Source organism: Danio rerio, chromosome 7 (genome assembly GCF_052040795.2).
Source record: "Danio rerio strain M-AB ecotype USA chromosome 7, GRCz13ab, whole genome shotgun sequence".
Lineage (NCBI taxonomy): Eukaryota > Metazoa > Chordata > Actinopteri > Cypriniformes > Danionidae > Danio > Danio rerio.
Genome location: NC_141027.1, coordinates 41,851,097 through 41,874,669, shown reverse-complemented (window position 1 = coordinate 41,874,669; position 23,573 = coordinate 41,851,097). Strand labels below are relative to the sequence as shown.

The 23,573-nt window shown below is 35.1% G+C and overlaps 1 protein-coding gene across 3 annotated transcripts in view; it reads left to right on the top strand.

Moving 5' to 3' along the window:
• The window catches only part of plxdc2b (plexin domain containing 2b), a 110,772-nt gene that overhangs the window by 64,221 nt on the left and 22,978 nt on the right, over positions 1–23,573 (top strand). For 2 of the 3 annotated variants that reach the window (XR_015494464.1, NM_001146305.2), the window contains exons 4-10: positions 2,956–3,025; positions 5,426–5,548; positions 6,936–7,054; positions 9,679–9,778; positions 12,845–12,940; positions 14,943–15,024; positions 22,699–22,759. Coding sequence is in view for 1 of the 3 variants with exons in the window: in NM_001146305.2 (NP_001139777.1) it covers positions 2,956–3,025; positions 5,426–5,548; positions 6,936–7,054; positions 9,679–9,778; positions 12,845–12,940; positions 14,943–15,024; positions 22,699–22,759 (651 nt within the window). In the remaining 2 variants the exon portion in view is untranslated. Of the gene's footprint in view, positions 1–2,955; positions 3,026–5,425; positions 5,549–6,935; positions 7,055–9,678; positions 9,779–12,844; positions 12,941–14,942; positions 15,707–20,526; positions 22,760–23,573 lie in introns of those variants that run through there. The other variant, XR_015494465.1, reaches the window with a different exon arrangement.

Below are 23,573 nucleotides of genomic sequence, written 5' to 3'. Positions count from 1 at the left end.
ACTATTTTAAAACATTACTGAGCGCTGCGTTTGCCGTTTGAAGTGCAGAGATGCATTCTGCGTGAATGTCTCCCAAATCCGCGCATGTGGTGAACATTTTGCAGTAAAAACTGGCTGCACACAACAATTTTATGCACTCGCACAAATGCTCCCAAATATTTTTTGAGGTCGCATAGACAAAATTTCGGGCGCATATGCAACCAAAATGGTCGCAATTTCGAGCCCTATAAGGTCTGATTTCTTTAAAAAAAAAAAATCTGCGATCTTTACTGCCTGATAGATATACGATATAAATTGGGTCTCAGACCAGACATTAAATTTCATTTTTCCCCGCCATGCCTTAAAAATATAAAATTAATTTTACTTCAGTATTTTAAAATGGAGTTTTTGCGCTAGCCTGCTGGTACGACACTATCAATTACACGGTCTTTTAGCTTGTTTTACGCTTGAACAAATGAATGCTTAAGTTTATTGAACTAAATGTATTTTAACAACATTACGGTATAGATACTGTTAAAGGAAACTTATAAAATTTAGAATAGTCACTGAAACCTTTACCGATAGTTTACCGTTTGCTGAAAAACACAAGTTGTGCATATACCCTATTGGGTCAACGCAATTCCTTCATATTGTCCCAACACAAAACGCTTAAGTTAACTTAATGATTTACATATTTAAGTGGACTGAACATAAAACTAATAAATTAGCCAAAGAAATTGCAACAATTGTGTTGTTTCAACTCATTTTAAACATGTATTTTGAACAAGCAGTAGTAATCCCTTTTTTGAGTGCATTTACTTCCATAGTAATTGTTTTTCTTGCTCTAGATGTCATTAGTTGTTTTTATCCAAAAGATGAAAACTAAACTTATGTGCAAAACTGGAATATTTTGTAGAAAAATGTCAAATAAAGCCATCCATTTTCCATCCCGTGATTCAAAGAGAACAAAACTGTAACTTACTGATAAACTGCCACCAAATATCAAAAAGAAAAATGGAATTCACTGGGGAATGTTTTCTTATATAATCAATTATTTGCACTTCAGAAGATGAAACGCAATGAATGAACGGGCTTTTAGAAATGCAAAACCACTCTGTGGAACCACAGCTTCTCAAGACTATGTGAGATTTTGATGACGGACTCTGGCTAAGGCATTTTAAAATGACCAAAACAACATTTCAGATGTTGTGCAATGTGGTCAGTCCTCTGGTTTGTCTATTAAATGCGCCCCAGATCCGACATGAAAGCAGATTATCATTGTGCTTTATAAAATGTCTTAATTTACCTGTTAAATTAAAATCACATGATGTTTTTCGATGCAAATGCCTGAATTTATTCTGTAAATGTGTTCCTATTGTAGTTTTTATGCACATCTTGCCATTTCCATTAAGCATTTTTATGCATTTTTATATATAAAAATGTGCGTAAAAATATAGGTTGATGGAAACAATTATTGATTTATTTATTTCCTTCAGTTTAGTCCCTTTATTTATCAGGGGTTGCTACAGTGGAATAAACCGGCAACTTGTCCAGCAAATGTTTCACACAGTGAATGCCTTTCCAGCTGCAACCCAGTACTGGGAAACACTCTCAGAATTACACTACGGCCAATTTAGCTTTATTCAATTCACCTATAGCGCATGTCTTTGGACTATCTGGGAAACCGAAGCACCTGGCGGAACATGGAGAGAACATGCAAACTCCACATTGAAACGCCAACTGACCCACTTGGGACTCAAACCAGTTGCCTTCTTGCTGTGAGGCAACAGTGCTAACCACTAAGCCACCGTGTCGCCCCTTGATGGAAACATACTATATCTTAAACTTTCAGTTTCCAGAATTATTCAATATATATCTTCCTTTGTGTTTAACAGAAGAAGGATACTCAAACAGGTTTAGAAGAAGTGGATGACAAGTAAATTTTGAAAAGTTTCACTTTTAGGTGGGCTATCCCTTCATGTAAGTCATGCTAGAATACATTTTTGCCTCAACAATAAAGCGTACTTCTCAACTTAATGTTTTTAACACTGAGCAACTAAAGTGCTTGAGTACAAGTCAAAAGAAAATAACGCAAGATTTAAAATTATGAAGGTGAATCTGGAATTCCTGATGACTTATTTATGCAATTTAAGCTTTTTTAGGAGACAATACATTTATTTGTCATGCACCTCAAAATAGCGACAAGCATATTACAGACTACATAAAGGGTGGTATTTGAAAAAAATCATAATAGCAGCACTTTTTAAAAAACTCATTTTCAAATAGTTTGGCGTAGTCTACCCAAAAACACTTATCCGCAGACTATTGAATCAAACCCACAGCTTTCAGCGGTTTGTTTCTTCATGAGTTATATGAAACATTTCTATGTTATTATAAATTGTCTTGTCAGAAGAGAAAGATTGGCAGAAGAGAAAAGACTCACAGCAATAGTTCAAAAGTTTGGGTTCTGTAAGATTTTAAATAACAATAAAATAATAAAAATAGTAATAATGATAATAATAATAATAATAATAATAATAATAATAATAGTAATAATCCTGTTATTTGTTGTTTGGGTATAGGTGTGTATGCTTTTGTGGATTATGAAGGAAACATACAGTACCAAGTGCTGATCCCTGAGTGCCAGATTTCTCAGAAATATGATCAGATTTTGGTGCGTCGCCATCCCATTACTGGAACGGACTTCGATATCCCCACACTGCACTTTCCAAACAAAAGAAACCGCAGCAGACAGGCGCAGCGTAGATTTAGGAGAAAAGTCAAATTTATTAGCAGAGTTATGCTTGCTTTAGTTGACCACAGAATGAGTCCACGGGGTCTGTCTGGATGTACTGTACACTTGTTGTGTGTTTCATTCTCTATTCACCACCTCTCTCTGAGACTATTCGTTTTACATTGATTCTGCTTGTTTTTTCACTAACTGCAAGCTAAACAGTGTCTTCTTTTCCTCCCCAGAGGGTCAATCTGTCCTTTGATTTTCCATTCTATGGGCATTTGTTGCGAGAGATCACTGTTGCAACCGGCGGTAAGTAAACAGCAGTGAATTGAGCTCAATCGGTGAGGTTACATGAAAGCATCAGCCTGCCTTACTGCGATATGAGTATTATATGGCTGAAGCAGAACATATGATGTATATGAGCTTGAAGAGGAATCTATAATTGATTGGTTCTTGCTTGTAGGCATAAGAGCTTGACTGTGAGTCACACTAATGTTCTTGGGCATCCGGATGTGTTTATCAGCTGTCAGAGGCTCTTCTTAATAATGGCTGACTTGTGCGGCTGGAGATATGAGGGCATGTGTGGGGATTTTTATTATGATCGTGGTTCATGTGACTCACTGGCTGCTGGAATGCATCTGAGATGAAGCGGCGGGTGAGAGGGGAAGATAGAGAGAAAAAACCACCATATAATTTCTCCCTGTAATTACATCAGCCATCGCTCTGCGGTTATGAACGGTGAGGCACAAGTGATCTAAATTTCCCAGTTTTCCCAGACACTTTCTGGTGATTGAAAAATCATGCACTGTATCGGTGATAATAAAGGTACTTTCCTGCCTTACGAAAGAAACTGGATTATTAACTTTTGAGTGTCCAGAACACAGTACTTCAAGTGTCAACTTTTTGACATACGTTATTTGCACTCCTTCAGCCTACCATTGTCTGTCTGAGCCGGACATAATTACAAAAGAAACTTCTTTGGTAACTGGGACAGTGAAGGAGTAAGGGCAGTAACTTTGTCTTTTGAGATACATTTTCATACATGATCACATTGTTTCTGTCTCAGCTGAAAATTTTGTTTTTTTTATTACATTGATTTCATATCATATCATTTGTGATTATAAAAAAAAAACTGAGGTGCAGTTTTTATCTGCACTAAACATAATAGATAGATAATGTAAATAATTATCTAATTATTAAAAGAGTGTAACAATAACACTATGATAAACAGTATGTTTCCTTAATATATAAGGTCAATAACTGTGTTATTTAAAGCAATTTAAGAGTAAAATATTGTTAATTTAAAGGTTTTTGGAAGTGAAAATCAACAAGTGTGGAGTATACAATGAAACAATTATGATGTTTTTGACTATAATTACTATTTCTTTTTACTTATTTCTTCTTATTTAGAGTCATGTGTATAATAATGATTTTTGGAAATACTTTTTACTGAGTCTCTGCACAATAATATAAAAAATAATTTATTATAAAACGAAGATAAAATAATTTACATGACATTTAGGCTACCTCAAGTATGCAGATATCTGCAAAAAAGTTTTTTTTTTAACTAAATATATAATAAAACATCTGTATTATCGTTAGTCCTGAACAAGTAACAGTCGATATTTGGAACAAAGCTGAACTACTCTAAATGAAACCAAATTCATTATTAAAGGGCACCTTTTTTTTACGTCTTTTCAAGATTTAAGTCTTTTGTGTCTGTAGAATGTGCCTGTGCTGGTTTTCCAAGAGTGTGTCTCAATTTCTGGCTGCGTCAGATAAACAGCACAGTAACAGACGTGAAGGAGGCAGATCTCACCTAATGTTTATAAGAAATACTACATTAAGAACAATCCCAATGATTATTTGATGTATTTGTTGTGGAGTTAATTCAAATCTTTCTTTCTTTCTTCTCAAGTTGAACACAAACAATATTTTTACTTGATCTACGAATGTTTAGATATTTAGACCAAAAAAGCAAAGCAAAAAAAGAAAAGCCTTTATTCCATTGTAATTATTCAATTTCTGCATCTGAAAACTGTTAGACTCCCCAGAAAACCATCAACTATTCAAACTGTCTTGCTAAATTGTATTTATGTTGCAACATTTAATGCAGAAAAGAAAAATATGGCAATATAATTTTTTCCAATATCATGCAACCCTATTTGTGAAGATCCTTTAGTTTATGAATGCCATAATCAATATGAGTTGAAAATGTGTTTGTTTTTTCCTGTTGTGAAATATATTATAACGATTAAATGTTCAATTGAGCTGGATTTAATGGGTTTATAAGTGCACGTGTGTTTATAGTGGGGTGGTCAGCAGAGTCCATGTTGGCTGATCTCCTGTGGAAAGATTTGCATTGATTTAAGCAAACAAATGCATTATTAGATTACGTATGCATGTTTGGAAAGTCCTCTCTGCTTTTGGTGAGTGGTGTGGAAGCAGGCATTTATATGGCTAATTAGAGAATTAATCACTTTGGAGACAAGCCAGGGCTGCTTGCCAGGATGGATAGATGAGGAAGAAGGAGAGAACAGAGATTAAGAAAAGGCAAGAGAAGCACATGTTCATGCATTGGTGCCAAAAACATTTCATCCATAAATAAACTCAGTGCTTTTATCTTATTTCCATCCTAAATAAGACTTTTTTTCCTTTTCAGAATGCATTGATATGTACTGTAATAGTCTGTATTGTGTGTGCTTTCAGGGTTCATCTACACAGGAGATGTGGTTCACCGAATGTTGACAGCCACACAATATATCGCTCCACTTATGGCAAACTTTGACCCCAGCCTGTCGAGAAACTCAACCGTCATCTATTTTGACAATGGTGAGAGATAGAGCCTGCACTGACTGACTGACTGTGTGTGCTTGTGTGTTTGCGTGAATGTATGCATTCCATTTTGAGTGAAACTGAGATACACAGAGGGTGACAGTAATAAATAATGGAAATATACCATAATATAGACTTGAAAAAGAAATAGTTGACACATAATTTAATTATGACACACATTTCCACTCATGTGATTCAACTTATTTTTGGCAAAGGGAACCAAAGGATGGAAGGATGGAAAATATGATCTGCACCCTTGCGCATGGTCTAAAAGAGTTGTGCTTATTCTCTTAATGAGTTATGGGTGTGTTTTGAGCATAACGTGCATTAAATTAATTCTCATCTCAAGTTCCCTGCGAGAGTCAGTTGCGTTGTGTCATGGCACATTTGCTATTTACACTGCAGACTTTGTAAGTGGAAAAACTGAACTCTTCAATAGTGAGACAACACTTTAACAGACCATCTGCAGCGCAAGGATAAAGAACGAGCCTCCTCCATTTGGCATCTTTACCTTCTCTTTACTTTACTCTTAACTTTGCTTTTTTACTTTCGTGGATAAAGAAATGGTGTTTTATGCACTTTACTGAAGACATCCATTAGCCTTTATATTTAATTTTGTTTGGTAAGCGCAAAGATTTGTTTTAAAACTACTTCTAAATAATGCTCCATATTGTGATACAGACAGGTGGACAAATATGCATATAATAAATAATACTGCTAATAATAATAACATTTTGCAAGTGTTGTAAGTATGCAAGTTATGTAAGTGTTTAAACCTGCATAAGTGTATAACTAACGTGCTCTGTGCTGGACTTTAGACCAGGTTTTAGCTGGTCAACGGCGCAGTCTATTTCAGTTTCTCAAAATAGCAATGTGCCTTAACAAATCTTCTTTTTAGACCGGCACACCAATGAGTCCACAAAGGGGCTCAAATGTATTTGCTATTTAAACAACATGAAAATTAGGGTTCTGCTGGTCTGAAAATAGCAACAAATCGCGCCAAACATGTCTTGCTCCTTATTGCACTGGGTGTATGATATGTCTTAGATGGTCTTTTCCTAAGAGACATCTAAGATTACCTTCATTGTCATCATTTTCCCCTCATTCTCCAACACAGTTCTTTCATTTTTAATTTATTTAGTAGAATAGTGTTGCTTCAGCTCATTTTAAGCTTGCAGTTTGAACAAGTTTCATTCATTATTCTGTTCATTATTCTGTATCATATAGTATATAGAACTACCAGTCTTCACACATAAAAAACTGGACTTTTCATAAATCAAATATGTCATTTATTGATCAAGTTATACTTTCAAGATGTTCATATGAAGCCTGTAATATTAATATTGAATGTTACAATTGCATGGTGTGTATGTGTGTTTTATAGGAACGGCTTTGGTTGTCCAGTGGGATCACGTTCATCTTCAGGATTCTTATAATCTGGGAAGTTTCACCTTTCAGGCCACATTACACAATGATGGACGAATTGTGTTTGCTTACAAAGAGGTCTGATATTTTTTGTGTTTCGTTTTTCATCCTCCATGTGTCTTTGATTCTGTTTTCTGTTTTTCTCGGCCTCTGTAAATCGTCTCTTCTGTGATTACTTTCTGTTCCATCAGAGTTTGTGTGGTTTTGTCAGTGCCATTCTTTTTTCAATTTGCCTTTTACAAACACAGTCGGGCACCATGCAATGTCAAATTGAAATGAAACCAGTTCAGTTAAAATATTCCAACAGCATTAGTACAAACCAAATGCAATCACACGTGAAAATAAAATGCTCTCATCCTGTTTATTCATTCATTCATTCATTCATTTTCTTGTCGGCTTAGTCCCTTTATTTATCCGGGGTCGCCACAGTGTAATGAACCGCCAACTTATCCAGCACGTTTTTACGCAGTGGATGCCCTTCCAGCCGCAAACCATCTCTGGGAAACAGAATCCACACACACATTCACACACACTCATACACTACGGACAATTTAGCCTACCCAATTCACCTGTACCGCATGTCTTTGGAATGTGGGGGAAATATGAGCACCCGGAGGAAACCCACGTGAACGCAGGGAGAACATGCAAACTCCACATAGAAATGCCAACTGACTCAGCTAAGACTCGAACCAGCGACCTTCTTGCTGACAGTGCTAACCACTGAGCCACAAACATCTAATTTTACATCTCATATATTTAAGTTAGCAATAAGTTATTCAAGCAAGCAATGAGTGCAAATTTAAAAGGGCTGTTTTGTCCCAAATAGCTCAACTGCACATGTGATATTGATTCTGTTCAACAGTTATATTTTAGACACAACCTTGTCTGTTTTATTTTTGAATGAATTAACATTCTTAATGAACCAAGTGAACCTGAGCCATTTCTAAATCCAAATACTAATTCATATGCAACTTCTGCAAGCTTGTGTGTAATTAATTCTGTTTAATCAAATAATTTATTTTTAAAGCTGCTTTTTGTAAAGACTGTGATACTTTTTGCATTTAACACACTTAATTTGGGTAATTTCTGCACAACATTTTATATGTAGTTAAATTACATATTTTAAATATTATTCATTCATTCACTCATTCATTTTTGTTAGGCTTAGTCCCTTATTAATCAGGGGTCGCCAAAAAAATTCTACAAAATTGCCACGACATGAACTGCCAACTTATCCAGCATAAGTTTTACACAGCGGATGCCCTTCCAGCCGCAACACAGTACTGGGAAGCACCCATACACAGTTATTCACACACATACACTACGGCCAATTTAGCTTATTCATTTCCCCTATACTTCATGTCTTATAGGATTATGGGGGAAACTGGAGCACCCCATGGAAACCCATGACATTCTTGCTGTGAGGCGGTTGTGCTAAACATTAAGCCCCTGTGTCACCATTGTAAATATTACATTTCTTAAATTAAATAAATAAAAACTACTTATACATTGAATATTCCTTAGATTGTCAAATATGACATATGAGTTGCAAAAACCCATAACAAAAATGTTTACTATGTATGTGTAATGTTGTTGATAGAAATATATAACAAAATGGTAAGCCTCTAGTCAGAAGGCATTCTTGGGAATGCTGCTGAGATTGATTTGATTATTGCAAAACTCATTCAGCCCGCAAATCTCCTAACTGAATTAGGCTCCTTTCGCTTTGCATTTCTGCATTACACACTCCATATATTCCCTTTCTTTCTTTCTTTCTTTCTTTCTTTCTTTCTTTCTTTCTTTCTTTCTTTCTTCTTTTTTGTTTGTTTCTTTATTTTTCTTCTTTTTGTTTGTTTTCTTTCTTCTGTATTTTCCGTTTGCTTTTTGCTTTTTTGTTTGTTTGTTAGTTTCTTCTTTTTTCTTTCTTTCTCCTTTCTTTTTGTTTGTTTCTTTCTTTCTTTTTTGTTTGTCTGTTTGGTTCTTTCTTTCTTTCTTTCTTTCTTCTTTTTTCTTTCTTTGTTTCTTCTTTCTTTATTTCATTTTCTTTTTTTCTTTGTTTGTTTTTTCTTTCTTTTTTCTTTGATTGTTTCTTTCTTTTTCTTTTTGTTTGTTTTCTTCTATATTTTTTGTTAGATTTTTTTCTTTCTTATTTTTTGTGTGACTCTTTCTTTCTTTCTTTCTTCCTTCTTTTTTCTTTCTGTCTTTCTCCTTTCTTTCATTCGTTCTTCATTTTTGCTTGTTTGTTTGTTTCTTTTTTGTTTGTTTATTTTTTCTTTCTTCTTTTTGTTTCTTTGTTTCTTCTTTCTTTGTTTTATGTTTTTTTTTCTTTGTTTGTTTCTTTTTCTCTTTTTGTTTGTTTTCTTTCTTTAGTATTTTTTTGTTTGTTTTTTCTTTTTTGTTTGATTGTTTCTTTCATTCTGTCTTTTCTCCTTTTTTGTTTGTCTGTTTCTTTCTTTTTTCTTTTTTGCTTGTTTGTTTCTTTCTTTTTTGTTTGTTTCTTTTTTGTTTGTTTGTTTCTTTCTTTCTTTTTTCTTTCTTCTTTTTGTTTGTTTGTTTCTTTTTTGTTTGTTTGTTTCTTTTTTGTTTGGTTTTTTTTGTTTCTTTCTTTCTTTTTTTCTTTCTTTTTTGTTTGTTTGTTTGTTTCCTTCCAAATTTACCAGTTCATGTCACAGTAAATTACATAAACAATGTTTTTATTTCAGGTGCCAGTACAGATCGCAAAGATAAGCTCTGTCAATCATCCAGTAAAGGTTGGGCTTTCTGATGCTTTTGTGGTGGTCCACAAGATTCAGCAGATCCCTAGTGAGTGAAAAACACCAAATACCAAACCCACACACACACACACACACACACACACACACACACACACACACACACACACACACACACACACACAAATAATGTATCAAAACACCAGCAAACCATCTGCATATTCTTCATGTGTGTTGTTTTCTGAGACGTGAGTTGATGGCTGGATTTGACAGATGCTCTTCAGCCTTCCAGACAACTGTGAATATGTTTGTTCTGACAGTCAAGTACTTCAGGGACGAATTCAAACCTCCATCTTCATTCATTCTCAGGATGTCTGTTTGTTGTCTGCCGTACCCAGCAGGAACAGTCTTTGATGTAGTAGTAACTGTGAGCCCAGCAGGACCAAACCTGAGCTGAAATTAGCAGATAAATATGTCTGGAGTCGGGCAGTGAGTGAGTGTGTTTGAGGAGAGGAGCTGTTTGCTGTCGGGACGTCATGAATGGAGGCTTATGATTTTCCAAGACAGCTTATTCTTTCCGAGCGTATGTTTGTTTGTGACTGTCGGCTGAGAAAGGTCAGGATTTGCATCATTCTGTCGTTCTGTCTGTCACAATATGGGAAGAGACGACTCTGAGGGGAAGATGAGAATGAGATAGACTTACTGTGAGAGCTTAATAGTTAAGCTACCCGTTGGCTAATTAGTGTCTGGAGACTCATCAGGTGACACTGTTTAAGATGCTCTCACGAAGACTTACGTTTCTCCAGGCAATATCAGCATGCTACTGAGGAGTTTTCTGACACCCCATGGGCAAGAAATGTAATTACCCACAGGAAGAGAAAAACAGCCTTCAATGAACAAGCTGCAATTTCCTGCCTTGAAGTTTAGCCTCTCTTTTATGTATTAATACACTGGAGATGTGGGTTCCAGCAAGGTCAGGCAGTTACTTCCTCAGCTGCAGACAAACAGTCACTTTATCTGAGAGATACACTGACCTGCCGTGCACATTCAGCTGGAGAGCTGACACATGAAAAGCCACACACACTCACAAAAGCAGTTGGGTTTGACTTTGACTCATGGGCATCCAGTCTTGTTTGTTGAGGGCCACTGCCTAACATAAATTAGTGTCAACTCAAAATAAATCATCTGAACCATAACATTTCTGTAGTTCTGACTAGACAACAATCAATTAAATTGGAACTGTTCGTCCTCGAATTGGGCTAATACATTTCTGTAGCAACAGTCGGCAAAATGAATCTGTGTAAACTCAACTTTGCTGCATGTCTTTAGTTTAATTTCACTTTTGTTTGAATTAGGGATGTAACAAAGGAAAAATTCTGGTTAATGAGGTTAAAAATGGTGTTAAGTTTCTAGCCAGTTTAGATTATGTTATGTTATGTTTGACAAATTATGATTACTCAAGTTCCAACTTGCAACTCACAACTTTATGTAATCTGTGTACATTTAGCACACATACTCTGTTGGTAATGTGTATTATTAAATATACAGCTTAATTACGCAGCACCTGGGCATTTACTTCCAACACACATCCAGGGGTTGAACCATGAAACTGAAATGAAACATTTGACCAGCCTGGTGGCCAATCTTCATTGATTGCACGTTCCACCAGTAAGAGCAAAGTGTGATGGTTTAATTCGCAGAGTAGTATCACAGTTCTGCTTAAAATATTACAAGGCACACAACATTATAGGTCACATATCAAAGTTCAAAAGAGGACATATTGTTGGTTAGAATTCAGAGTGTGAAATGTCAGTGTATGAACACCCTGGATGAATTGTTAACCTCAGGTAAATTATGAACCAAGTGTAGCAATAATATCCCATGACACCGTCTAGATTTTTGGTGATTTAATTCAGTGTGGAAAGCCTTTATAAATCTGTACACATCGAGAAATCTTGCTACAGTACACAGCCTGTCTTCATTCTAATTCAATTTTCCATTTCACTGCTTTTAGGCAATTCAGCTACCAGTCACGTAGATGGGTTATAACTGAATGCATCTGTATTGCAGCCTTATTCATGCATGCGTGTACATGCATTTGATCCAGTATGTGTCAGTGATGGTGGGCTTAACTTTAACTCGGAGACCATTATATACTGTTGAAGTCAGAATTATTAGCCCTTTTGAATTATTAGCCCCCCTTTTTATTTTTTCTCCGTTTTCTGTTTAACGGAGAGATTTTTCAACACATTTCTAAACATAATAGTTTTAATAACTCATCTCTAATAACTGATTTATTTTTTAGATTTATTATGATAGAACAATATTTGGCAAAGAAGTGACTGTTGGAAATCTGGAATATAAGGGTTACAAAAATCAAAATAGAGAGAAAATTGCCTTTAACATTTTCAATTTTCAATTTTTTTTTTTCAATTTTTTTCAAATTTCTAAACTATTTTTAATAAATATTTACATTGAGAATTTTACAAAATATCTTCATGGAACATGATTTTAGACTATATGGTGACACATTTTCAAGGATAAAGGGATAAATGAGTAAAGGAATAGTAGGAAAATGTCATTTTTAATTTATTTATCCAATATTTATGTGACTTTTTTTCTCTTAGTATAACTTTTTTATCTGAAACTTTGGTTCTTGGGGATTTAGACTATGATGCAAGTCAACAGCTTTTGGTTTTATTTAAAAAAAAACATAAAGAAGAAACTAAAAGGCAATGTTGTAAATAATGAGATATGTTGAATCCTTCTGTAACATTAACTACTGGTGTCTCTGTGGGACAGAAAAACACTTTAAATATGTAAATATTTTCTGTAATATTTCCAATTGGTGCTGTTTTATTTTTGCTCTGTGGAAAAATACCCTGCTCTCCTTGGCAGAAAATCATTTTAAACTTCAAGCAGCATAACAGACTGTTTTAGTACATCTAAATTAACTGGAAGTGGCTCATACCAGAAGTCTTGCACATTCAAGTCACGAATGACCATTAAAAATGAGGTGGATAAGTTAAAAGTATGATAAATGTGTTGTACTTGAAACTCAACAACTCTCTCTCTCACTAGTTCCTTGTGCAAGACAGCAGTTCAGCAATCCAAATGATTCCCATGCTAACTGTAATATTTATCTGTGTGACACTAGATGTGCGGAGGAAGACTATCTATGAGTACCACAGAGTGGAGCTGTTAAAGACCAAAATTACCAACTCTACAGCTGTGGAAATGATGCCACTACGCAGTAAGCCAATGAAAATACACACACTCAAATACACAAACTTACAATATTTTAAAATATAAATGCCATGTTCCTTATACTGTTTCATTTATATATATATATATATGAAAGCTTTATATCAGAGGTGCCAAAAGTAGAGAATCCCATCTGAAAAGAGAGGGAGAATGATGGGGAGTTGGTTGGGGCAAATGCCTTTGACAGAGATCATCATTTCAAATTTAACGTAACCTTTAGTTTCTTTGTTTAATTGAGGAGCTACAAAAAATTTATGTTTCAGTTAATTGTTGCTAATCAAGGGTGCCCAAACCCGATCCTGGGGGACTGTGTCCTACATAATTTGGTTTCAACCCCAGCTAATCAAGCTCTTATTAGGCTGCCTAGAAACATCCATGCAGGTGTGTTGAGACAAGTTGAAGCTAAACTCAACAGGACACCAGCCCTCAAGGCCCGAGTTCGGACACCCCTGTTGTAAATAAATCAGACTTTTAAAATGTAAATAATGCCACTTTACAAATGAGGAGAATGCACAAGTTGAGCAAATCAAGACAAAGGCAGGAGCAGCTTGACTAGTGTATTCAGCGTTGAACTCCAGTGTGTTATAAATGGGATTGTTTAGGTTTGTATTATAATGATTTCATCATAAAATGTAAAAAAGGATACTGCATCTTTAATTATTACAGTATGTTAATTTATGTAAGTTTTCTAGCAAATAAATTAGGAAACCAACCATGGCAAATTTAAAGTATATGGTTTGGTATACTTACCTTTGGCCCACAGATCTCAATCAAATTTGGTTTTTGGCTTTTTAAAAGAAAAAAATTGGGCACCCCAGTTTTATATCATAGCGTACATGTACAGACATTCAACATGCTCATCCTCATGCAGTGTCTGAGCTTTTTTCTGCAAAATTTAATTGCAATAATATATCTTTGTACTCATTTTAAGAAGAACTGCAGTATTTTGTCTTCAGCATTATGTCCATTTCTTTCCCCTCTGTAAAGCCACAATTTAAAGCTTACATCTGATCTGATCATAATGTATTCTGAGCACACGTTACTGATGATCACATACAAAAGCCATGTTGTGCAAACGGTTTGAGGACAAAACAGATCTCCCCAAAAATAGCTGAAGTATACTTTGGCCTGTACATTTTTTTGCAATGTTAGATTTTCATAATAGACTGTATACTGAACATTTCTCTTAGGTCATACAGTGCTCAGCATAATTTTAGTACAGCCCATTTTAAAATTAATAGTTGTATCAATTTCTCAGTGAATATAGGCAATGTATTTTGGTGCATATAAACAAAATAATATTTATTAAAGTAATATTTTCTTCATCAAACATATTTATAAATCGAAAGATAATGCAATTCAATTCAAACGAAAAGTCGCAAAAATAAAATTACAACCTATAAAATTTCAAGTAAATGTTAAATTATTTTGCATCTCTTGATTTTTCCTCTTTTTTAAATTTGTATTTAATATTTTTCTATAACATGTACATTTGGGTGTACTAGTTTTTGGAGTGTTATTGTAAGTTATTTTGTTAGATTAGCTCCAGTTTTGGCTTCAGTACTGACTAATCTAATATGCACAAATATAACATTGTATAGCTTCCTATTAAATATATGAATTGAAAAGATAGATTTGAGAAGAATGTACTTATAAGCTGTAAAGAAAATCGTTATTTTACTTTTTTCAGCAGCTGGGGTAAAATAATAATATAATGACGGTTAAATCACAGAAATTAACCGTAAAATAATGGACCGTAAGCTACCGCCATTTCCTTAAATTTAGATTTCCGTTATTTGCAAAGTCTGTTATTTTACAGTAAATGTCTGTAATTTAAAAGCTGCCAGAAAAAAAGTAAAACAACAAATTTTTTTAAGTTTATGCTGAGCGCTATATGAAAGTCCAGTTCATTGTTAGATTAGGCTTTTGGTTTATACACAACTGGTTCTGTGCTTACGTGTTTTACATGTTTCTTTCTTTCTCTTTCACAGCATGTCTTCAATTCACAAGCTGCACTTCTTGCATAGCATCACAGATTAACTTCAACTGCAGCTGGTGTCACCGGCTCAATAGGTGAGAAAACAAGTCTCCTTCATTTCTCTCTTCACTAGTCTAATGCCATTTTGCTGGAATTAAAGATGCCTGGAGGTGGTGCAGTGAACGAGGGGAGTAATTTACATTTTACAAGTTCTGTCAGCAGTTACTGAAACAGAAGTGCTCCCGACACAGACATTCACGAGATGTGCAGAAAGAATTCACCACTTCTGATTCAGCAGCCACACAGAGTTATAAGATGCCTCAGTATTTAGAGATAGACTAAAATCAAAAAAACTGTAAACATCACACGTAAACGACTGCATTAATGAAATACCTCTTACATTACATATTTCCAAAATAACACCAAAGTGACATTGAGTCTTTTATACCAGGACTGCTTTTTTCTTTTCTTAAAGTGCGAAAGAGGAAAAATAAAGTCGCATTCCTGCCGATTCATGCCCGGGCTCTCTCACCTCCTGAGCCCAGACAGCTTTACTCTGTAGATCACATACCAAAGAACAGACGAGACCGAGACGCCCGACCCCCTTCTGCTTTATTTTCCTGGCAATCTTTCCATCTGCAGACTTTCAATCCCTCGCTCTTATTCTCAGGCAGATATATGCACACCCACACGCATACTTAATTTCTCACGGATTCAGGAGTATAAAATCCCAGTTGGTGTTTATTGTGAGATTTAGGTATTGAGGTCTTTGTACAGGTTTCAGTTTTCGGTTTATGAAGTGCTTATGAATTTCAAGACGCAGCATTTATCTGTGCACGTGTTATTGTTCAATAAATCATTACAGAGTGCTCCTATGATGCTTTTCTTTTAAAGCTTCCTCCTAATTTTGTTTTGGATGTCAGTTACAATATAATTTTATACACACAAGTTTGAGAAACAGCTTATTTGTTGATAATTCACATTTAAAATAACCTACTATATTCAGTAGTTGAACAAAACTTTTTAAAAACTAATCTCTTTCACTATGTCTAATGTCTAGGGAGCAGATGAAGAGTTGTATTTAATTTATAGCAACTGTTGACCTATAGGGGTATATAGATTGATTCATTCATTCATTCATTTACTTTTCAGCTTAGTCTCTTTATTAATCCGGGGTCGCCACAGCGGAATGATCTGTCAATTTATCCAGCATATGTTTTTAATCAGCGAATGCCCTTCCAGCTGCAACCCATCACTGGGAAACACCTATACACTCTCATTCACACATATACACTATGGACAATTTTAGCTTACCCAATTCACCTGTACCACATGTCTTTGGTTTGTTGGGGAAACCGGTCATCAGAACCCAACATCAATGTCTAACATCCAACCTACAATTATTCAAATATTAGCATCTAATGATGTGACAGATTGATTTTGTGTGGACGTTACCACTATGACACCTATCAGACATTGAATTTTGATTGCCATACCTGACGAATAAATTACTGTATTTGATGTCAGTATGGGGTTGGTTTAAATGATGGCTTGACATTGGATTTTGGTCATTTTCCAACACAACCTAAAATCAACCAAATATCAACATCTAATGATGTTACAGCTTGACGTTGTGTGTGCGTTAGTACTATATCTGTCGGACGGATTTTGGATTTTGGTTGCCATACCTGACAACTGAATGTCTGTATTTGATGTCAATGTGAAGTTGGTTTAAGATGTTGCCCAGACGTTGGATTTTGGTCACTTTCCAACACAACCTAAAATCACCAGATATCAGATATAACCAGAAATCAACGTCATTTGATGTCATTATTAGACGTCATATTAGTGTTATCCTTAGATGCTGCCTAGACATTAAAATTTAGTCACCTGATGTCTGATGCCTGCTGGTATTGGCCTTAAAAAGATCTTTAAAACCTCTTAAATTTACCCGCATAAATCCTGCACAAACCCTTGGCAATTGTACACACTAGCTATGATTCCATCCACCTATTTTTTTTATCCAAAATGTGCATTAAAGACAGTTGATGGAAACGTCAAGATACACATACTTTTTAATGTGCATAAGAAACATATGCTCATAACTAAGTAGGATAAACTTTTTATTTAATAAGAATATATAAACTACGATGAAAACACTTTCACCAAACAAATTCCAGTATGTGCTTAAAAAATGTAGTGATTTTGTTAAAAGAGATCATCTGATGATGAAAATGTGTGTGAATGGACAAACCAGCAGGCTGAGTACACTGGTAAACATCTGAAAAGTTGTTTTGATGATTCTTAAATGCCTTAACTGTTAGAGTTTAGTGTTATTATATTATTAATGACCTCCAGAATTGTCAAGAGCACCTGTCTTTCACGTCTCACGCCTTCAAAAGCCACTACGTGTTCATTGCATGACGGCATCGTCATCTGAGTTGCAAGTCAGTTATTAAATAAAGAAAAGATTGACGCAGCTTCTCCTACCATAGCAAATATATTGATATGTTGATGATATGTTGATATTTGGCGCCAGTTAATCAGGAAGGGATGATTTGTTCTCTTGGATGGAAACGCTGCTTTATTCAATTGTTTTTTATGCAATATTTCAATTTTCCACATCATTAATTTGCATTTTTGGATGGAAACATAGCTACTGTTGTATCAATTCAAGAATCAGTTCAATGATCAAACATTAGGTAATCAGCCTGAACTCCCATCATAAAGACAAGTTAAGCAAGATGGATCCGAGTAGTGTACATACTGCAAATTGGACACAAATAAATTAAGTATAACTGCGGTATTTGGGGGCTAAAGCTGACAATGTTTTTGGGCAGCCAGAGAAGAGATCATGCAAATGTGTTACAGATCTACATACATTAATTACAGAAGTGAACCTCGTTGATGGCCACTCGTTTAGAATAAATTGACTAATATAATAATAATAATAATAATAATTGCTGTGCACTCTGATTATTCTTAAGCACATTACTTTCTACAAAATATAGTATGTCGAAAATTGCATATTAGTTGCGCTTTTAATACATACAGTAACATGATGCACATGCACATCTTCAGTCAGTGGGATCGTGTTTTTTTTCCATCAATCCAAGAAAATGTGCCTCTAAACCGGCTAGACTGGATAATTAAATGGGAAACACAGTCTTGAAATTTCTCCTAGTAGACAAGGGAGTTATATTCAGACTTCATCAATATTCATAACCACGTTTGTTTGGCTGGAGGTTATGGAAACAATGTGCAGTTAGAAATTGCTACTGTAATTAAAGTTTTTTTTTTTTTTTTGGCTTGATAAACACTGTATATGTATGTGTGTGCTTGTGTGCTAGAGAGAGAGAAAGAGCAGGGTAATGATACAGTAAATGCAGGTAACTCAGTTGATTTAAGCTAATAATGACAGCCTGGTCTTCCCAATGCAAATAATAAACATATTGCCCTTTGTCTTTGGAGAAAGGAGATGAGGTCTGATCTGAAGCACACAAAATCCGAAAAAGCAAGTTTTAATTGAGGAGAGGAAGGGTGTCAGACTGTTAGCAGGTGTTGAATATGATATCTTTCATATTTCATTAGGCTGAAATAATGAGATTACTTTAACAGATGAGTCTGTTTGTAACATTACGTGCATCAGAAACATAGATCTGCATTCTCGGAAAAGCCTTCTTTCACCCTGAAGGTCAGATTATTACTGGATGAGAATAAATTTGAGCTGACTGCTTTTGCAGCCATTAACATGTAAATGAGATTATGAAAGGATGGAGAAGTGCTGACGAAGGATGGGCGAACTCAAATCCAGAGAGATGTATTGCACTTTTACTTGTCTTCCTTGTGTGATTCATTGGGGCTCAGGTTAACTGCTTGGGAGAGAAAAGAAAAGCAGGCATAATGACCGTGGCAAAGCTATAAAAGTAAATGACTCAAAATCAAATTTGTTTGGTAAATGTAAGTCCCAGCTAATCCAATATGGTATTATTAGCAAGGACTTTTTATAGATGAAAAGAAAAAAGTAGATAGAAAGTGCTATAGAAAGTGCAAGTATAACAGGTCAAGTGTTGATGGAAATGTCTGCAAATAAATCAGTTATTTGAAATCTAGCTTGGACTTTTTTTTACCTTGTGCATGTTTGAAGCTTGCGTCACTTCTTTTTATACTTTTGTTATTATAAAATAAGATAATCTGATCAGATATTTTTTTAAAAAGAGACCAATCAGGTTTGTTTTGCAAACTATTCATGAACAATAAGTGTCTTTACATCCATAATTATAAATCTGTCTATGTTCAAAATGACAGTTATTACATTAAATAATATAAGGAACAATAAAATACACATTTAGTATGAATTTGTTTTTATGCACACTTATATTATAAGTTATTAATTCTTGTTATTTGTTTTTTATTTTTAATATTAATTTTCCTGCAGGCACAGGACGTCAACATGATGTCCTATTGACGTTGTATGTCATAGGGACGTTGGATTTGTTTGCAAATGAAATTGGGTTGACATCAGAACCCAACGTCAGGCCAATGTCAATGTCCAAAATCCAACCTTAAATCAACCAAATATCAACGTATAATCATGTTACACCTTGACGTTGTGAGGACATTCACTATGACATTTTTGACATATCACTATGACATCTATCAGACGTTGGATTTTGGTCACTTTCCAAAACAACCTAAAATCAACCAAATATCAACGTAATTTGGTGTCATTGTTGGATGTCAAAATAACGTTGTCCTTAGACACTGACTAGACATTAAATTTTGGTCACCTGGCATCATGACCTAAATCTAAGCTAAGCTAAGTCTTATGTTGTTGTGTGCCTGCTGGGTTTGCTTAGCAGAGCATTAAAATCGGTGTTAAGGGGTAACGCATTACAAGTAACCCAAATCACGTAATAATATTACTTTTTTAAGTAACGAGTAAAGTAAAGCATTACTTTTTTTTAAATTAAGCAAATAATATTTGAGTATTTATATTTTATATTTATATTTATATTTTGAGAATTTTTGTAATGCAATGCTTTTACAAAAAATTTAATGCAACTTACTTTTTAGTTGAATTAATAAGCTTTAAAAAAAATGCAGAATTAAAAATTAATCCTGCACTCAATAAGAGAATGTGAGAATTCACAGGAACAGACAGAAACAAAGATGGCAGAGCCTTACATTCCTGCGATGGAAGTATTCACATTATTCTGAACACATTGAAGAAAAGGAAACGAGAATTGTCTCAGTGGACAGTGATTTTATTGTAACTAGTAAAACAAAAAGTGCAAAAGTAGCAAACACATTGCTTTAAACTTTCATTAAACTGTATAAATGACATGTATAGCTCTGGGTCAGGACATTGTCAGAAGATAACATTATCCTAAATTACTTTTGATATGTTTAAGTTAGGCGAGGCAGTGGCACAGTAGGTAGTGCTGTCGCCTCACAGCAAGAAGGTCGCTGGGTCGTTCGTTCGAACCTCGGCTCAGTTGCCGTTTCTGTGTGGAGTTTGCATGTTCTCCCTGCCTTCACGTGGGTTTCCTCCGGGTTTTCCGGTTTCCCCCACAGTTCAAAGACATGTGGTACAGGTGAATTAGGTAGGCTAGGTCCGTAGTGTATGAGTGTGTGTGTGAATGTGTGTGTGGATGTTTCCCAGAGATGGGTTGCTGCTGGAAGGGCATCCGCTGCATAAAAACTCGCTGGATAAGTTGGCGGTTCATTCCGCTGTGGCGACCCCGGATTAATAAAGGAACTAAGCCGACAAGAAAATGAATGAATGAATGAATAAATGAATGAATGAATGAATGTTTAAGTTAATGGAGGTTATATAGTGCATTGGTAATTGTAGAGCTCCTCAGCCATGAAAAAGTAATGCATAAGTACTGTAATGCATTACTTACTATAAAAAAGTAACCAAGTAACACAACTAGTTACTTTTTTGCGGAGTAACTCGATATTGTAATGCGTTACTTTCAAAGGTAACTTTCCTCAACACTGATTAGAACAGGACATGGGTAAATGTAAACATTTTTAAACGTGAAAAAGATTATCAAAGTTGCCCATCATGGGTTAATTTAAGATAATTGAGCAAGTGATTGTTTGAATACATTATATATAGTCCTGCAACCAAAGTAATCAGGAAAGAAAACAAAACTAATTACTTAAAAAATTCAGTTATGTGTATTGTAATAAAATGACACAGTGAAAGTGTATTGAACCCAAAGAAAAAGAGGTGTAAAAAGCCCAGACAGCAGCTGAAATCTCTCGGCATAGAAAGCAACCCAACCCAACACCAACATTACCAGGAGGATGAAAATGAAACCAGAGTTAAATTAAATTACTTGGCAAATTAACTGAAAAATAATAAGTTTCAGTGTTGGTGTAAAATTCTGAAGCACAAAATATTTCTAATATTAGTTGGAGAATGATATGATGATAATATATTGTGATACATGTATAAATATGTACATGTATAAATGATACTATTGATTGCATTACTCTTGATCAACAAGTTTACTTGGCTGTTAGTGATATGTAAGTAAAGATAAACAAACACAAAAAATCTGCTATAACAGAAGAACAACAACACTGAGCTGTAAAAAGTGAAAACCAGAGCACATTACTCTAACTTGTTACACCTAAAAGAATCAACCTAATTTATTACAATTTTCAGTAATAATTGAAGTTGAATAAACGTAATTCTTTTAGGTGTAACAAGTTGGACTAATTTGTTTAAGTTGATCCAATGTTCTTTTTTGAACTGAAGCTTAAGGCTGTTCTGTTTCATGTCTTTGGCCCACAGAGACTCGTATGTGTGTGTGTCTGAGCCAGCGGTGGCTCTTAGCAGAGCTCTGCTTCCTGTCCACGGGTCACGAAATCTCTGATCCAAAGCTTTTGTGTGCCCCCTGACACAGCTGCTGAAGGTGCTTCTGTCCACGTGTTCAGAGCAGAGTCTCACAAACACTATTACCAGGGGAAAAAACTGAAAACACATTGCTGTTCTAAGACTCATTTTCCATTGACTGTCAGTTTATATTTTCTTTTTGCATAGATGAAAGTTTCCCTTCCATGTTTGAATAACTGTTTTGTCCATTTTTATCAGACCCTTAGTTCTGCGATCAGAAAAAAAGAAGAGGATCCTTTTGATTTTGCTTTACATTGATGAGCCGCGACAGGCCCCCAAAAAAATCTTACAAAAGCATGTGAAGTGGCTGGGCAACAAATGTGTCTTCTTTTCTAAGCCCCAATATATCAGCATGAAACAGGGAGAGGGGTGATACGAGTGTGTTTATGCTGAATTGCGCTGACCTGAAAAGAGATATCACATGAAGATGAATGGCGAATGGGGAATAGCTGAAGGATTTGGAGTAAGGGTGACTGTATCTCAGCAAACATCAGGAATGCCAAGCAGCTGAGCTCTGTTGTGCTTCATTCTGTCTGAAGCTGAACTGCCTCGCTCTAGACTCTATAAGCCAGCATCTCTCAGTGATATACCGCTGCAGACAGTCCTTCGTATATTTCATCGGCCTGAATTTCCTGTTGTTTGCGACCACAGTGAACAGAGTGTTCTGAACAGAAGTTTCTGGGAGAACTAAAATTAAACCTGATTTCATGATTACTTGTCTTTTTGTTATTTTAAATCCATGTGTGGAAGACGATTTCCCTGAATTTAATGATATCAATTAATATGGTCATCTTGTTTCTGTATTTTACTTGTCCATCTTTAAATGATAATGAGTGGTTTTCATTTTTCACCTCAGATGTTCCAGCGGCTTTGATCGCCACCGGCAGGACTGGGTGGATAACAGCTGCCCAGATGAGGTGTGTTTGTTTGTATTTTTTTCTATCATAAATCTCTGCCTGCATGATGTATGAATTCATCTGCAGTTTGCAGAGAGAAAAGGATACCTCATGTTCACTATATCTTTCTTCTTCTGCCTTCACTAAAATACTACATGTACAGCGAAACCCAGTATTAAGTAAAAACATGTGTAGCATCACATTTTAGCTTTTCTAGCAGTAAATGTTTTTTTATTTCTATTTAATGCATTTACTAATGCATAATTTGGAGGGTCTATAACATTTTTTTTTATTTATGTCTTTGTACAGACTGATTGTCTGTCTACAGACTCTGACCTCTTTACATGTTATTGACATTATTAAAGCTCTCCATTAAATAATTATTTAGTGTTTTTGTTTGTATCACTGTGAACTGTAGAGCTGATAAGGTAGCCTTACATTTAAAATGAAGGAATCCTAATTGATGTTCCATTGCTTTTAGAGTAAGCTTTCATACTGGTGTTTAGAGAGAACAGATCTAAATCTAAAGTCTAACAATCAAAGCAACAATCTCCAAAGTTCAGTTCGTATTACTCAGCCGTATTTGGGTATTTAATGTCAGAACAACATAACTGCCAACTGTATGAAAATCTGAAATCTGAGACTTTGAAAAAAAAACAGAGAGAAAATTGTCTTAAAAATTTTCCAAATATAATTTTACTAATTAAAAAAATGAGTTTTGATATACACTAACTGGCCACTTTATTAGGTCCACCAGTCTAACTGTTCGTTAACACAAATTTCTAATCAGCCAATCACTTTGCAGCTACTCAATGCATTTAGGCATGTAGACATG